At 27.8% G+C, this 18,607-nt stretch overlaps 2 protein-coding genes and 1 long non-coding RNA gene across 3 annotated transcripts; 2 read left to right on the top strand and 1 right to left on the bottom strand.

Moving 5' to 3' along the window:
- Positions 1-2,649: 2,649 nt before the first annotated feature.
- LOC124939658 (gibberellin 20 oxidase 1-D-like) lies at positions 2,650-4,591 on the top strand. Its single transcript, XM_047480113.1, has 4 exons — positions 2,650-3,239; positions 3,320-3,555; positions 3,839-3,924; positions 4,307-4,591. Exons 1-4 carry the CDS (start codon positions 2,650-2,652, stop codon positions 4,589-4,591), a joined length of 1,197 nt encoding a protein of 398 aa, XP_047336069.1.
- A 4,663-nt stretch (positions 4,592-9,254) lies between these two features.
- LOC124938801 (cucumber peeling cupredoxin-like) lies at positions 9,255-10,233 on the bottom strand. Its single transcript, XM_047479315.1, has 2 exons — positions 10,047-10,233; positions 9,255-9,905 (listed from the first exon to the last, which is right to left on the bottom strand). The coding sequence occupies exons 1-2, from the start codon at positions 10,231-10,233 to the stop codon at positions 9,463-9,465; spliced, it is 630 nt and encodes a 209-aa protein (XP_047335271.1). The 3' UTR covers positions 9,255-9,462.
- On the top strand, positions 9,722-10,434 carry LOC124938802. The gene is made up of 2 exons (XR_007099411.1): positions 9,722-9,864; positions 9,962-10,434. It is a non-coding gene; the product is annotated as an uncharacterized LOC124938802 (long non-coding RNA).
- Positions 10,435-18,607: the final 8,173 nt, after the last annotated feature.

Here is an 18,607-nt window from a genome sequence, read left to right as displayed (position 1 = left end):
TTCACCCCAAGATCGAAGACATGTTCCTTATCCCTATCGTAATTGTAGTTTTTTTTTACAAATAATATGTTTTAGAAAGATCAAATAGATTCTTCGGTTCAAGTATATAGAAGACTGGATCAATGTAATCCTTCATTAAAACATTTTAATTTAAATAAAAAAGTTTGATCATAATATTACAATTATATTGATAATTTTCCGGCGCTTACACGTGCAGGGTGTCACGGCCCACTTGTCTTCCTAACCCAAGAGGCTTAATCATTCATGAAGGCCCAACAAGGAACCTTCTAGAAGCCTTGTAAAAAGCATGTTATGCTCTACATTAATGGACCATTTAATGTAGTGGTTGGTTAGCACACAATTAATGGGGTAGTTAAGTGTTATGTAATTAATGTAGTAGTTGGGGATAGCCCTATAAATACCTTTGAGGTATTCATTTGTAAAGTACCAAGTATTCAAATGATATAATATTATTATTCTTTGTAAGAGTTTACTCTCTCTCTAGATTTCTTGTGTCAATTCCATCCATTAAACGTCGAGTGTTGCGTCGAGAAAGGCTGACTAGTTACTCGTTCTTGCGAAGATCATAACTAGTGCCGCACGGATCGTCAGTGGAAAGACTGAGCCCGTGACAAGGGGTAGGAGTTTACAGACACAAAATCAGCGCCAATAAAGGAGTATCTATAATATGAGAAATGATTAGGAGATGAAATTTGAGGGAGGGAATGATGTGGCGCAATTTGATTAGCCAAAAAAATAACAAAATTTCTCTCTCTTCTCTCTCTCATCACATTTTATCTTTTTTCCAACTAGTGATGTGACACATCATTCCCTTCCTCAAATTCCCTCCCCTATCACTCTTCATATAATATATAGATTTAATAATTAATTGAGAAAGTAGAAAAGAAAATTATTAAAAAAATATTAAACACAAAAACTAAAAATGAAATCTCTGAAAACCCGGCTTAAAAAATTAATAAAAGAAAACGTTTGGTGTCGCTAAATCTAAACCGACGCATATTTTGGCGACATATAATTAAGTGTAGGTTACTTCTTTAGCGACTCTTACGCGCCGGTAAAAGTCTTTTTATGCGTCGTTAGAAGTGTAATTTGCTGTAAAGGACTTTGGTATTTAATAAATCGACAAGCTAGAATATTTGTTAAGATTTTTGTTTTTAGAGTCTTATATTATGTATTTGTTTGTACAAATTATTTATAGTCATAGTCAATTTCACTAGAAAATGTTATAACAAATTAAATGATTTCCTTAATTAAAATATGTTCGTTAAAAAATTATGAATCAGGAATAAATATATAATTGATAAATTTGTTTTTAATGACTTTATCATAAATGATTTGGGATGATTGAAAACACAAAGATATATATTGACTTGAAAAACAAAGATGATTCAACTATTTTTATTGTTATAAACTCGATTTTGTATTTGTTTGATCAGTAATCAATAGACTATTTATGCATCGAGAGTGTCGCTTACACTGCTTGTATTGTTGTAATGAAAGAAAATGTTACAATTATTTAGTAAATTCACAAATCTCGATCTCCAACTTTGAGGTCTTTTGTGATCCGTAAGCTTCATAATTGACGGAGTTAATTTAGAACATCGATTGATCATGGTTAGACACGACAAACAAGTGGGCTCCATTTCGGACTTGAAGACCACTTTTAATTAGGAGAATTACAAGTTGACATATATAATTTCCCCTTTAAACAAAAAGGGACTGATTATGAGGAATTTGTGCAAGTTGAGTTGAATTACAAGACTCATCATAATATGCTAGTGGAAGTTTTCAAAGCTTTCTTTCATCACTTTACTTCATTTCTTCTCAAACATCTCATCATCTTTCCATTTTCGATCACTAAGCTAAACGAACAACAAAGAAATTAAAATGAGAAAGAAAGATCAATACTCTTTCGTACAATTCAATTTCACGAGATATATATATCTAGCTAGATCGGTTTAAAAATCGAAAAATTGCTTAGATGATTAGGTACATTATTCTCTATAGCTAGCTCTAGCTAAGATATTTAAGGGTTTTTTCTGATTTTTAAAATTTGGGTGCATCATGCATGGTATCTTATCCTTCCTTCCAAGTTGATGGTGGGTGAAGGAAGGAATCCAAAGTAAAGAAAACTTTTATATAACATATCTTGTCTTTAATTTAAAATTGTACCTATTTTAGTCATTTGATGAACCCGGCCCCAAGACAGAACATAAGACATTGAAAAAAAGATACCTAAACTATACAAAGAGCAGAATGACGCAACAGTGTATTTAGTATGATTCCAAGTTTTGTTTAATAAAATGTTTACCGACTTCTCCTATGATTTTCCTTTGGATTTACTCTCCCCTCTCTCTCTCTCTCCAAGTTTGTAATTTTTTATTTTGTTTTAAAGAAGATTTTTTTTCATTTATTCACAATAAGACAGCAAAAGTCACCAACGATAAGAATTGAACTTTATTTATTTAAATGAATAATTATTTGTCACATCATATAGTATTAATGTGATATCTTTTTTAGTCCTTAGTTTTTGGATGCCCTATAAAAGGGTCATCTTTGGATCACCATGCATTGTCCAGTTGAAGTTAACTAACTAAGACATAACCTTTCTTAATTAAGGATTTAAACATGCTAATTCAACCTCTTCAACTAATTATTCAGCCACCTTCTTCAATATCCTTATCAAATCCAGCCGCCGCAGCCGCCACGCCTCTTCTTTTCGACGCCTCCCTTCTTCAACATGAAGACAATATACCTATTCAATTCGTCTGGCCTGACGAATTGAAGCCTAACCCTAATCCTCAACAACAACAACAAGAAGAACAAGAACAACTACTCCTTCAATCCGTTGACATGGAAGAACTCCTCTCCCGCGATCCAACCGCCATTTCCAATATAACGAGTCTTGTTGACGAGGCCTGTCGTAAACACGGATTGTTTCAAGTGATAAACCACGGAATTGATTCAGATTTCATAAAGGAAGTCCATAAGGGAATCGACCTCTTCTTCAATATGCCCCTCTCGGAGAAGATGAAAGCCAAAAGGAAAATCGGACACCATTCCGGTTATGCTAGTAGTTTTACAGGCCGATTTGCATCCAATCTTCCATGGAAAGAAACTATGTCATTTTCATTTAATAATGACAATCACCGATCTTCTTCAAACATGGTCGAGAATTACTTCTTAACAACAATGGGAGAAGAATACAAACATTTTGGGTAATTAATTAAGAATCCAAATTATATTTTATCACATATCAACTTTTTTTGTTTTCTTATCTACATATATATATGTATAGTAAGATGATGCAGAAATACTGTGAATCCATGAATAAACTCTCTCTTGACATCATGGAGCTCTTGAGCATGAGCCTTGGGATCAACCCGAACTATTTTCGAGAATTCTTCGAAGAAAACGATTCCATAATGAGGCTCAACTATTATCCACCATGCCGGAAGCCTCATCTAACGTTGGGCACCGGTCCCCACTGCGACCCAACTTCTCTTACCATCCTCCATCAAGACAGAGTTGCAGGTTAAGCATTTACATAAGACCAATTCCTAGAGAACCATGTACAAAAAAGAAAATTTTCAAAATATTCACTTATAGTCACTAAAATTATAAAGAGGATAAGTAACGAATTAAACTACTAAGTTAATTTTTACTAATTTTGACATTAAATTATTATTCATCCCTATATTGGTGTTAAAAAGATTAAAAAAAATTGTATAGGCCCAATCGATATTCGGGACTTTACAATGGATTATGAGTATTTTAACTTAACGATTCTTTGAATTTAAATCATTTTTATTTACAGGTCTTCAAGTGTTCGTGGATGGGAAATGGCTAACGATTCAACCAAAACCAGATACATTTGTCGTCAACATTGGTGACACGTTCATGGTATATGGCTAATCATATGTGTACTTAGTTTGTGAGACTTGAACTTAATGTAAAAAAAAATCTAAAATAAACAATATAGTATGAACACAAAATATTCATTGTTTATTTTAAAACCACTAAACTACTAGTATATTATAAATTTTAAAAGATTTGAATATATAAAAATTTAGTAATTAACAAATTTATTTTGTTTGTAAACTTAAGCTCAGTATATCCCATATAGTTTTGGAGAATTGAACTTAGGACAACATATACACTATTTACCTTACAACGACTATAATACTAGTATATGTCTTAAAAGATTTGGATGGTTTCAGCCGAGTTAAGACTGTACATAGATCCGCCTCTAGATAGGATGAATAATTTTGTATGGTTTTTTCAGGCATTATCGAATGGGATTTACAAGAGTTGTCTACATAGAGCAGTGGTGAACAGTACAACTCCAAGAAAGTCACTAGCATTCTTCCTCAGCCCCGAAAAGGATAGAATAATTAGGCCACCAAATGATCTTGTGAATATGGAGAACCCTAGATTGTACCCAGATTTTACATGGCCCGATCTTCTCGAGTTCACCCAAAGCCACTATCGGGCCGACACCAAGACGCTCGATGCCTTCTCACGCTGGCTTGAAGAAAACGGGGCCTTCATCGACCATGATCGAGAATAGTTTATGTATAGTTAATTCATTTCTACATCATATAATAGGTAATTATTTAAGATAGAAAAGCCAAATTATGGACAAGTCCTGCTGCTTGATGTGAGAATCACAAAATAATTATTAATTTACATGTTTTAACTTATGACCTAATTAATTATTACTGAAAGTGACTTTCAAGCCTTACTTTAATCTCATTAACTCTTTCTTCATCTTTTCTTTTGTCATATTGTCTTGTTTTGAATATCATCTCAAACTTTATGTCTCCTTTTGATATTCCAATCAACTGCTTTTGAATATCTAGAGACTAGTCATGGCTTCATTTAGAACACTTTTTTTTTTGTTAGATTTCTCATTTCGATCTGATTGAAAAGTTTATTGGCAGTGTCTGATCATCGAGAACAATACATAATTAAGTTATTTATATCATGTCAAACGCCACAAATTAAAGCGATAGATGGTGGAATCAAACTAAGCCATACAAGTTAATTTGTTCTATATTTGTTTGTGTAGTATCTAAAAAGAGAAGCTACATGAAAACATATCTCCAGATTAGATTATAGCCCACGAACTTTTTTGGGTTCTTCTAGTGGGTGGGGACTTGTGTTGGCTTAAAAGGTCACCGGTAGGTCCGATTCAACACTAATGTTAGTATGTTACCTTCTTCTTCTTAATTTTTTTTATGTATCATTACAAATTAGAAAAGATAACAATTAGAAATGAACCTACAAGGTAGTCGAAATAAAAAAAAAAGGTTAATTAGTTATGTCTTATATATATTCGATTCAGACCAAGAACACCTCAATTTAAGTAGTAGGCCATAATCGTAAGTTGTCTTGTTAGCCTATCTCAGAAAGAAAAAATGCCAAGAACAAATAATGGGGCGGAGACCATCTATAATTGAAGAGGACTGTCGGGAGAAAAGACGTACAAATGTTTTTTGATTTGTGGACTCCAATTGAGGTTCCACTCTAAATCATCAATATGTATCCCCACTTAGGTTGGATTCCTAATATTTTGGAAGGATGTTGTAAAATAAAATAAAAATCTCCATTTATGGTGCCAAAGAGATATGGTTTCATAAAGTATATCTTGTAGTGGAAAATCGACTTCTTTTTCCATCAATGAAAATTATTAATGAAACGAATTAGAATATAGATCGAAGAGAAGGTCAACAATGGACCATGCATGGTTGCAATATTGATTAGAAATACTTCACTTACTCTTATTCAATTTTACTATTTCATTAGAGTAGTTCAAGTGACAATGTTTTATTTTATCGAGAAGAAAAAAAAATACTTGAATTAAAACTAGCTTGAGGTCGATTGAAACACTAAGAGCATAATAATATATTATAATTTTAGGATAGTGAATTCAAAATCTAGCTATGCAAAAAGGTAGGAATCTCAATATAATATTCTTATGTTCAATGAACACTTCAACAAAAACAAAATGGCTTAGTTCAAAGGATGGATGGAACAAGATATAATTAGAACAAACAAAGTATATATATCTTATCCATTTGAGCTCATCTTCAATTAAGCTTGTAGTTTGAAACTCCAATGGAGGTCTCTGGAAAGTAACAAGAGTTATATACTTATACCCACTGAATAAATAATTTAGTTAATTAATCATATCATAAGACAACAAATATATTCCTTATGCAATGTGTCATGACCCTTGATACATGGAATGGACCAATATTGGTTTACAATGGGCATTTGATCACTTTAAATCTTGATTAATTAAAGTGGGTAATTATGCTACTAACAGAATAATTAAATCAGTTTTTTTTTATATTTTCTCAGCACCATATATTCTCTTCAAAGGGAAAAAAGTTTTACCATATATTCTTCCAACTAAGAAAGGAGTAGCTAGATTATTCATGGCCATAATTTAAACTTAATCAAATTATAAAACTTGTTTTCCCTTAACTTTTAATGTTGGGTTAGAATTATAAATAGTTCTATTAGCGATTCTTTCATATATTTTCTTGGTATCAGAGTTTGTTGTCACGAAAAATAATAGTTTAATTATATATATTGACGTACTAGCTAATGCATTTTTTCTGTAAGTAATACAAATTCCATTAAAATTATTATATACAATAAGCAAAAATGAAAACATGTAACATACAAAGAATTTATCAATGGCCAACAACTATATCCTAAAAGAGAAATTTTAAGTTATAATGAAATACATTTTTTTAATGTAATATTAAATTACTGATATTTATTATTTTATCATATCAATTGTGAGTCTTGATCATTTATTTAAAAATTTTAATAATTATATTAATATTTTGAAATAAAAATTCAAAACATCGACATGGTGATATTATTTATAAAGAATCTAATTTCATTGTGGCGCAATAACCGTCGACGAAATTGTCGAAAAAGTAACTACTGGCAGAAATCCTCTTGAGAACGTTAAACTAAGCGCCGCTATAAATTAGCCGACGCAACTAAATGCCAAACGTCGCCAATATGTAATAATTTAAAAGTACTAAATCCATTGTGGCGTTCATATTCGTCGCTCATTAAGCGTCGCGTAATATTTTTGTTTGAAATGTGATTTATATGAATTCTAATTAAAATAATATTTTAAAGAGGTTTTACTTCCTTTATTTGTGATGTTAAAAATGAACCGAAAATTAACAACTAATTTATCGATTTATATATATCATTTTCTTTTGTTTTTCTAAACAAATAGTCTTTATTTCTATATTTTATATTTTAAGAAATTTATTGACATGATCTTCACTTAAAACATTTAGCAGGAATAGGAACCTTAAACATTTATTTATTTTTGCAAAATTTTTACCACTTAAATATCTAATGGGTTTTAAGTAGCTATTCTTTTATAAACAAGTCACCTAATATTATAGAATAAGAAATAAAAAAAATGTGTTTTACATGTACAATTACATTTACACAACAAATAAATAAAAATACAAAGGAATATTAGATGCCTAGCATGGTTTGGATTTATTGAAATAAACCTAATTTATTTAAAAAATACTGAGTGATTGTAATTTTGAAGAGGTTCACATTTTTTTTGTAAAAGTATTTAATGTATTTATATAAATGTTATAATATATTTTTTATTTTAAATAAAAATATTTTAAATAATAAATTAAATAATTTTAGGAACAAATGAAGGAGATAAATTAATATTTCATTTATGATTTGATTTTTTAAGAATAATATCTCAGAGTTGCTAGAGAAAATAATTGAATTATCAAATTGAGGTTCATTGTTGGAACTAATTGGGATTTTTGACCCTTTTTTTTTAAACATGTTGTCTTATCGGTTCGTTAAATTATTATATACGTTCCATTTTTAAATATAAAAAATTCATGTCACAAATTTACGTACTGAATTTCAGCGAATTGAGAATTTTGACTTTTGATTCTCTATAATTCGGTAGGTAAAACCATTAATTCATTAAATTTGATAGTCAAATTAGTAAAACCATCAATTCGTTAAATTTGATAGTCAAATTAGTGACATAAATATTTTATTTATTTATAAATGTCACATAAATAATAAATTAACGGTATTTAAAACTATTAATACAAAATTTTATTTTATAGAGTTAGTACTAATAAAGATAAAATACTGCCACGATGAAAATGCTCTCAAAGACAAATGGTTAATATAGGAAGAATTATATATTTTTTTTAAGATAGAGAATTAAAAATCAACACAAATTACAAATTTACATAAATGACATTCTCGTGACTAGCAGAAAAAAAAATCTCCTTGTCTTAGGACTTAGGAGACCCAATTATTAATAGGTTAGGCCAACTCAATTCAATGATTTATATTTTTGTTTAAACACTTTTTTTAATTTTGTTTTATTTCAAAAAATATTTAATTTTATTATGCCAAAACTGAATTTAAATCACTCAAAAACGTCTTAAATTTAAGTTGATATATGAAACCTTTTATATTTTTTTTTTCCTAACGAGATATTTATGAATGAATGAATAATATTACAATATATATTTTTTTTAAGTAAATATAATTTTGTTGATGTTAGGATCATAGTTGAAGAGTTAGGTAACAAAAAGTTAGGTAACAATAAAACTTTTATTATTATTAATTGCAAAACATAAATATTTGTAATATTTGTGATCTTCTATTTTTACTCAAATTCCTGATAACTTAGGATACTTAACTTGAATTTATTATTATTATTATTATTATTATTATTATTATTATTATTATTATTATTATTGATTTTTAGTATTATATTCCTCATTTGTAATGTAACACCACAAAAATATTCAGGTAAGAAAAAAATAATAATTATTAGTCATGAAGCTCGTAAATCTTCGATAACTATTAACTTCTTAATTAATTATACCGATTTTTAGATAAAACCTTAAAAAGTATCGTAATAATAACATTATGAATTATACGCATCGAACGACTACAATAATTAAAAGTTTGATTCTAACTAAATAGTTCACCAAAAATAGTTATGATAGTAACTCAATTATGTAAGACTATTATATCAACCGCATCAATACAAATTTCACAGCGATTGCCCAAAAATTCGAACATCACTCAATGAATTTCAATAATATTAATCACTCATCATGACACATAAGATTAACCACAGTACAATTTTTTTCATTAAAGAATATTATGAGATAATCTATAATCTAATTAGATCAAAAAATAAAATTTATTTATCCGTGATGTCAAGTCATAATAAGATATCTTGTTCCCTCCCAAGTGAATAACATTTTAACTCAATAAATAAAGTTTGAGCAATAAGAAGAAAAGAAAAATATATGAATAAATGTTTTAGAAGAGAAGGACGAGTTTGTTTTCCGAGTCATACTCACTCAGAGAATCGTGGGTTTTGGGAACCTACAATAGTAAGATCCCAAAGAACAGAAGAAGAGCATAATAATAATAAACCAGTATTTGCCGCAAATTAGAACCCTCAGATTTCTGATTCGTCGTCGCCGTCGCCGTCGTCGGCGACTGTGCGTCAGAAGGAGAAGCCGGCGGAGTGTAAGGAGGCGGCGGCGGCTGATTTAGGCTAGGTGGAAGACCAAGTCCATGTTGTACGGCAATCTCAAACGCCATACCATTCTCACATTGAACTGAATCATCTCCAGGATAAGAAAAGTAATAATTAGAACCTTCAATCGTCAAAGGTATAGCGATCGTCATCACTTCGCCGAACACATCGCTTCCGCCGTCGTATTCAAACACATCGCTATCTGATGCATCATCGTCGTTACAGTTCTTATAGATCGTTTCATTGTAAGTCTGAATCACCGTTTGATTCGAGTTTGTATTGAATACTGAAACAAACATAACACAAAGATGATGAATCACAATTTCGTTTTCAAATTCACAGATCTCGAACTGTTCAACAATCTACACAGCAGATCTGACGAAAAAAATCTCAAGAACATGAAGGAATTAAACAAGAGTTGACTTACTGAGATAATCTCCGAGATTGAAGGTCTGATTGACCGCCCAGGATTTATAGTCGGCGGAGGTTTTCTTCGTGGTAGAGTTGAATAGCCAACCGGCGTCGCCGCCAACCGTATGATTTGTGTATCCGTCGGTAACCGCCGCCGCCGTCGTCACCAGAGCAAAAATGGCGACTACAAATGCAGAAGCCATTAATGCTCAGAAAGCTTCTTGATTAGACCTTCAATGGCGGATGAGATTTTCAACGGTTTGATTTGATCTGTAATCAGATGTGAAGGGTGTGATTTGTGATTGATTATGAATGGGGTTGGGTTGATTTTGTCGGCATCCAAAAGTCGGGATCCAAACTTGAACATTTTTATTATTAAAAAATGTAATTATTATTAAGCCCTTTAAATATTTGTTAGTTTTAAAATCCACCCTTAAACTATCATACCGAACAAGGTCTTAGAGATTATATCAGAGAATTCAAGTTAAAATGACTGTATATAAACAAATAGATACTTTAAAAGAGGATCTCACAACATTAGATACTTGAAGGGCTTAATTATTAATTGGAATACTAATACTCATCTGGCCGACATCTTTTGAGTTTTTAATTTCTTAATTTTAATTTTCAAACTTTGAAAATTAGGGCACTATAATTAAAGATAATTTCAAACACAATTATCTCTTTTAACATATAAGTTAAGAAATCATAATATCCAGTGTGTTAAAAGTTTCACTGTTTCATTCTAAAAAAAATTAAGATAAAGATGAAGTGAAAGCCACCGTATAATTTCATAATATTCAAAAATAAAAATAAAAAATCATATTATTATGAGCTAACTCAGTAACATTAATAGAGATCTTCAATTATATTTAATCATTATGACTTCTCATTTATAATTCAATCAGATAATTTAAGTAGTAAATTTTGTTTTTGTCTAACAAACTAAAACGTATTAGAGTGTGATAATATGAAACTAGATATTTTTAGAAAATAAATTTAAGTTAGCGATATCGATTATAATATATAATTTTTTTCATTATATCACAATAATCTCATGAGATGCCTATTTAGAGTCAAGAGACGTCAAGCTCTAAGTAAGCTCATCAAGCTCTCGGACTAAAGTAGCCTATCTAATAAAAAAATATATATTTAAGTAAATTTATTGTATTTTTAAATATAAAATGTTGTAACTAGTGGTTCAAAATAAAAACTTATTCTTTTTATTTAGTTTATGGGTTCAAATCTCAATAAAAATAATTTTATTATTATTCTTTTAAATTACACTTAAGGCAACAAAAATATTCATTTTTTATATAGGACTGATTTTGCAACCACACAACCGTCAATTACGTAAATTTTTTACATTATATTAAAAATTTTAGTCTCAAAAATAATATATGACACAACCAAGAGTTTCACTATAGTCACTCATCGAATATGACTCTCCTCGTAACGTCATTTATTCCATAAATTTTTAAATAATATTTTTTTCAATCATTTATTAATAAACAAATATTTTATATATTTAATAAAATAATAGACATGATATAAGAAAGAAGAGGGAGGGTGAGGTTATAATATTTTATTTATAAAATAATGGATCTAAGTTAATATTTAATTATATATTAATAAATTTAATAATAATTGAAGTGTTTTCAAACATGTTCATAATAAATCTATAGAATAGAATACATAAAGGATCAATTTTAGTAAAATTTATGGAATTTTCTCTCTTTAATTTTTAAATAAATATAAAATAAAATCACACATTTATATTGCAATTCAGTTCACCAACTTAAAAAATAAATAATTTATTTTAATCCATGCATTGATTATTGTCGGTCTTAAAACACCAAAATCCGGATGTTATAAACGTCATCAAACTTATTATAGTGAGTCAAATTTTCTTGAAGTTTGCGGTATGAAATATATTTAATTAATTAAAGATACTTTATTTCGGTTAGTTTTTTTTTATTAGATTTCCTTTTTACAAATTCACTTTTATTTTATTTGAAACGGTAAAAATATTGTATATTATCATAAAGATTGAATCAATCTTGAGTGGAAGAAATCAAACTAATATATTACTTACATAATTAATCAATAAAATCAAAAGATCTCAAGAAAATAAACTTCAAATTTCTAGTGGCTTCAAAATATTTAATAATTTCAATATCAAAATATTTAAATTCAGCTATATTTTTCAAAATCCAAAAACAAGCAATTCATTGAAAGAATCAAAATCATCATCAAGAATAAAAAAAGATTTTTTTTTTTTTTTATATAAAGGGTCCATTAATGATGCTATTTAGATTAAGAAATGAAAACCCCAATTGGCCAAATAAGCATAATGTAAAGAAAGATAACAATTTGAATTGATTAAACCTATCAATCTAAAGTAACATGGGATGCACTAAACTGATTGATTGCTATAGGTTTTTGCAAGAACCAATTATGCATTAATTTAATGTTTCCAACCCAAGAAAAGAAAGCTTAATTAATCAAAATCTTTCAAATTAACTTTCCAAACAAAAAGATCCCCTTGTGATATCTCGCGTCATCTTCCCATATTTCGCGTTGAATGACCGAGATCGCACAATGGGATTCTCTTCCCACTCCCCGTTTCTATATAAATTTAGTACCGCGCTCTTCTTAATGTCATAACTTGTATTGAATTTTTCTTTCATTTACTTAATCGGGTGGTGTTGATGGTTTATAGCTAGGGGTTCTCTTTAGCTCCAAATCAGAAGGAAATGAGGGTGTCCACATCTGCTAGTTCATGGATACCTTATGACTGCGCCATTGATGAGGAATTGCAAGATCTAGGAGATGGATGGAGGGTAGCAAGCTAATTGCGCAGTCTAAGGTGGGCATGAATTAGGAGATGAGGTTACCTTAATCTTTTCTGGATTGGAGTGAAGGGAGCTCCTTGTATCCTCCATCATCACCATTCTTAATCTACTAGTTTCAAAGAAAAACTTCTTATTATTAATATTGTCGGGATTTTGATCATATATTGGACGGTTTTCTTTCAAATTAAACAAGCTAAATATACTTTTATTGTAAGAAACCATTGCATGCACTATTCTATGTTGTTGATTGTTGTTTTAGGGATTGAAGAATGAATAAGTTGTGTTTGAATATGAACTTCAGCCAGACAAAACCGGGTATGATTTCAACATATATATACAATATTAATTTATCACTTAGAAATTAATAGAACGGTTTATTGTAAATTGTCAGATCAAACATGGATACTTCAAGATATCGGCAAATAGGAAAATCATTCACATTTGAGTTTTTATTGTTTGTATAATTTAAGTTTTTCTATTTGATTTTACAATTTGTTTCATGATTTGTATTGCAATATTTTTACTAGGTAATTTTCACTGTAATCTCAATATTATTTAGTAAAATTTCGAGATAATTTTTATTATGGAAGTAATAGTATACAGTGATTTCTTATGTTTTTAATAAATAAATATTTTTATAACGTTGGATTTTCCTTCGAAAAGTGAATAATTTCTTTGGATTAAACATATAACCCGTAAATATATTCAACAAATTGGTTGGTTGATTTAGCTATATGTGTCACTTAAAAGGCTAGATCTCAACAGTGATATCCAAATTTTTTGACTGCTAAATTAAAAGAGGAATAAATATAGCATTAATGGTTGAAGCTAACTAGGTTTGAAATGAAAAGTGGTTGGGCAGATGATTAATGTATTCTTCTTAGCTTTATTAAAGTTTTCCCAAATTTTGGACTAGTATAAAATAGTCAAAGAAAAACAAGTTCTGTTAGCGTAATAACGGGCATGTTGTGAGTTTTAAATAACATGTATCATCAATGAAACTATAATACATTTTGAATTTTGTTTTCTTTGAATTTAGGAAATTATCGAATTCTTTAACTTTAATTTTTTATGCATGATTTATTCCACTTAGTTGTCTTAATTTTCTTTATCTTTAATATTTTATGCATGATTTATTCCACTTAGTTGTCTTAATTTTTGTATATGAGGATGTGCATAGTTTGACTAGTTTGACTTGGCATAAACTCCGATCCTAATCCTAATCATAACCTAAATCTAAAATATTAATTTGGGTAAGTTAATTTGAGTTGGGTTTAGTTGAATTCAGGTTTGGTTTATTTCGGATTGAATTAGAGTTACTCAAATTAAATTAATTTAATTTAATTATCTCTTATTAATCCAATATAAACTAATCATCTTCTCACTCCAATTTATTATCTTGATTTACTTGATCTTTAATACAGTCAAATGAAAAATAATTAAAAAAAATTTAAACTCATTAATAATATATTTATTAATTATAGTTTAGTCATATAATCAGAGCCAGCCTCAAAATTTGGGCTGCCCCAGTAAAAAAAAGTCAATATATTTTTTTTGAAGCTAGGTCAAGTTTAAAAAATTGATAAAAAAAATATTCTTGGTGATGTTTGAACCATAGCCATATAAAATTTAACTTTGTATGTTGAACCACTGAGCTACACAATTTTAAATTGAAAATTACAATAGATTTTAATAAATACCTTAATATTTTTAACAAGTGGGCTGCCCTGAAGAGTGGGCTACCCTAGCCCGAGGACTTGTCAGGCTTACCAGGGCCGGCCCCGTATATAATTGACATATTACAATTATTTTAAAACTTTTTAATGAATTAATCTGTTTCTAAAAATAAATAGAGTTTACCTATTCGATACTTTATTTAGTATGAATTAAATAATCCATATTAATTCATATTAATATCACATATTATTTCTTTAATTAATTTAGTAATTAAAATAATTTCAAACCAAAAAAATTATGTTAAACGAATAAAAAGGTATAATAATGTCAAAAAAATATTAGACGGAATAAAAAAAATTAAACGGACTGAAAATATTAAATGTGTCACAATTGTGTTAAACAGACCAAAACATGTTAAACATGTCAAAAACGTGTTAAACATGTCAAAACGTGATAAACGTGTCAAACACGTGTTAAAGGTGTCAAAACGTGTGAAATAGATTAAAACGAGTTATATACTTGTTAAAACTAAAAATGTATTAAACGAGTCAAAATGGGTAAACAAATCAAATCAAATATTAATTAAATGAGTTAAAAATGTGTTGAATAAGTAAAAATGTATTAAATAATATAAAAACGAATTAAATAATTGTTAAATGGATTATAATATGTTAACTGGGACAAAAACGTGTTAAATATTAAACGAGTCAAAAACGTAATAAATGTGTTATAAACTAAATTTAGTTTGAGTTACCGAACTCATATTATTCGTTAATATGAGTTGGATACTTGATTATTTAATTATTTAAGTTTGGATACTTGATTGTTTAAGTTTAATTTAGGTCCAATATGAGTTAAGGTAATATAGTTTTGGTTTAATCATTTGCGCACTCTTAGTTGGTATGTATTTTAATCTTATTAAAAGTAAAAAATTTCTTTTAGGTTGGATGGAAGTTTTGTGTATTTATCTTACGATTATAAACACTCAATATTATTAAAGATCAATACATGCATAATCTCATTTGAGTTTATTCTCCACATTGAATTGTGTTATTTTTCATAAGAACAAACATCAGCTCACTATAAATATTTGGTGATAATTTATTATTTACTAGTTTTAGACTTTTAGTAAATGGCTAATGAATCAAATGTGTTCAACAATCTCAATCAATTTTTTTATTTTGTTTAGTTTGATGCGATTGTTATTTATTTACCATTAAACTCCTTCTGACATTATTATACATACTTCTCTCTTATTTTTTTTTCTCATATGGAATATTTTAATTTACTAAATCATATTTAATTTAGTTATAATACTTACTACACTCTTTTATAGTCTTATATTCAACTTTTTTTTTGAGGAATATCTTTTGAATTATCACGACCATACATTCATTTATTTCAAAATTCTTGATTACTTTGATCAAGTGATGTAAAAAGTCTTCTATCTCAACAAACAAACAAATAAACAAAAAAAGTAGAAAAACTTTAAAAAGAAATTCTTTTACAAATGAATATGAATTATTTTCTTCCATGTTAACTATCTCAAACTCATGTTTATTATCGAAAACAACTTGTTGTATTTGTTTCGTGTTTTCTTCTTCAACTAATTTTTTAGATTATTATTTGTAAATATTTGGCGTTAACTTCAAAAAATGTATATATATATATATATATATATATATATATATATATATATATATATATTAAATGTCCATTGAAAATAGTGAGAATTTGAATAATTAAAATCACAAATAAAATGTACTTTCATTTATGTGGTTCAACTTCAAACTTTCATTTTTTTTTTTAAGTGGTTTTATTTCATTATAAATTTTGTACATTTTTAATTGATTTATAAAATGCATATTTGTAGCAAAAATAAATAAATAAACATAACAAATAATATGGAAAATAAATATAAATTAAATAACACTTAATTTTGTGTCCTAATTCTATACATTGGTTGAGAAATTCATTTGAGGGGTCCTATTTTATTCATAAAAGTCCATGTTGTCAATTGTCACACACATATTTTTTTCCGCCATTGACTTGTTGTTGAGTCTTTTTTTTCTGCTAAACTTATTGAATTAATTAGTTAGCCTGATTAGGACCAATAATTTTAGTAAAAAAATATTTATTTTAAAACATACTAAATACAAATGTTTAAATATATATAATTAATTTGAAAATGGTATGTCACGTGGGGTATATGACTATCAAAGTTTGTGACTTTTATTATAGGATAAAATTGTTAGGAAAGTATTTATTATCCAACTACTATTATTTTTCAGGTCTTTATGAGAAAATAGTATTGATAAAAAAATATATTAGTATAGCTCTAGTTACAAAAAACATTTACCTAAGAGAGATCAAAAGTCATTGTTGATGCCGATTATATTTGTTAGGATTCTTAATACCTTAAGAAAAAAAGCAAGGAAAATTATTGGTCAAAAAACATATAAGAAAAAAAAAAAACAAAGAAAATTATTGTCAAACATGCTTATTTTTTTACACTTAATTTATAATCAAAATTTTGTCCTCAAACTTAAGACTGAATACCCATAATTTAGCGCATCTTTCAAATATTATACATATTTTGTACTCACCCTCAATAAGCAGCAACATTTTATTTGATTAATGAGTATTAAGTTTTCATTTGGATTTGAAAATATAATAATAAAGAGAGGTCATAATATTGTACTCCTATGCTAGTTTTACCGAACTTTAAATAACAGTTATAAGGTATTTTCCAAGTTTATTTATAATTTTGATTAATTTATATATATATATATATATATATATATTGTTGATTTGTATTGGAATTATTAAAAAAATAATAATAATTAAACTTATAATTTGAAGATTTTACTATCAAATAATAAATATTTATTTAATTGAAAGATAAAAAATTGCATTCACTTATTTAAATCCTTTAAAATAAAAATAATAAAGATCTCTCAATGAGATAATAATGGTAAATGGTAATAGAAGAGTTAAAAGTAACTTATTATTTCCCAACTGTCTCTTTCTAATTTGGAAATTTATTTAGTTTAGAAATGTTTTTTTGAGCCAAGTTTATAATATATTCTAAAAAATTATAATAAAATGATTTTTTATATAATATATTAAATGAAATTATTATAAAAATGATATTTCAATTTTTTATAAAATAAAAAAATATATATTTATGATGTTATAAATATATTTATTTTTATTAGTATTCAAGTTAAAAATACAAATATCATATTTGTATTATTATTTTTGAGAAAAAAATGTTTATAATTATGAAAAAAAAAAAAAGTAGGGGTGACAATTTAGATCAGTTTCAGGTTGTAACTTTCGGGTTGAACGATCCTAACTTGAATTTGACATGTTTAGTAATTTGGGTCAAAATTGAACATGACTTGTATATTTGTGATTGACTCGAACCTGACTCGTTTGACCCGATTTACCTAACTCAACTCAAATCAAATTCGATTTAATTAATTCATATCTCTATTTTAATTTAAAATAACATCAACACAAAATAAAAATGAAATAAATTACAAATCCGTTTATAAATTATTTATAAAATAAAATGAGTGAGTGAGTGATAGGAAATAATAATACAAAACTCAACAAAAAAAACAAACTTATAAACGAGTAATCATTGACTAGTTCGTAAATCCGGTTAGACAAATCGACCTAATTTTGATCTGAACAAAAAAATACATAACCCTAACTTGATTTTTTTCGTGTTCGTTCTTAGTCGTGTTTTCAGTGTCGGTCCAAAATTGCATACCCTAAAATAAGAGCAAAATTCATGTTGATTAAAGTTTAAAGATAAAATTATATTAAAAAAAAGGTCAAAGGGACTATTTGATCACTTTCCATAATTTCGGTAGTCCGCCGTATTGGATAGACTCGGACGGAGTTGACAATAATCATAGCTTTTTATTTAATTTCTGATGAAATCCCAAATTAGGAAATTTCTAACCATTATATATAAAGTTTCTTTTTTCTTATTTATTTTTGTAATTTTGTAATTTTCCTCTCTCTCTCTCTC

Source organism: Impatiens glandulifera, chromosome 5 (assembly GCF_907164915.1).
Source record: "Impatiens glandulifera chromosome 5, dImpGla2.1, whole genome shotgun sequence".
Classification (NCBI taxonomy): Eukaryota; Viridiplantae; Streptophyta; class Magnoliopsida; order Ericales; family Balsaminaceae; genus Impatiens; species Impatiens glandulifera.
Note: the sequence above shows the minus strand (reverse complement) of the source record. Positions and strands in the feature narration are given on the sequence as shown.

Coding starts and splice junctions, on each gene's coding strand:
- LOC124939658 (XM_047480113.1), top strand. CDS start 2,650: ATGCTAATTCAACCTCTTCAACTAATTATTCAGCCACCTTCTTCAATA. Junction 3,240..3,319: donor GAAGAATACAAACATTTTGG/GTAATTAATTAA, acceptor ATATATGTATAG/TAAGATGATGCAGAAATACT. Junction 3,925..4,306: donor ACATTGGTGACACGTTCATG/GTATATGGCTAA, acceptor TGGTTTTTTCAG/GCATTATCGAATGGGATTTA.
- LOC124938801 (XM_047479315.1), bottom strand. CDS start 10,233: ATGGCTTCTGCATTTGTAGTCGCCATTTTTGCTCTGGTGACGACGGCG. Junction 9,906..10,046: donor CAATCTCGGAGATTATCTCA/GTAAGTCAACTC, acceptor TGTTTGTTTCAG/TATTCAATACAAACTCGAAT.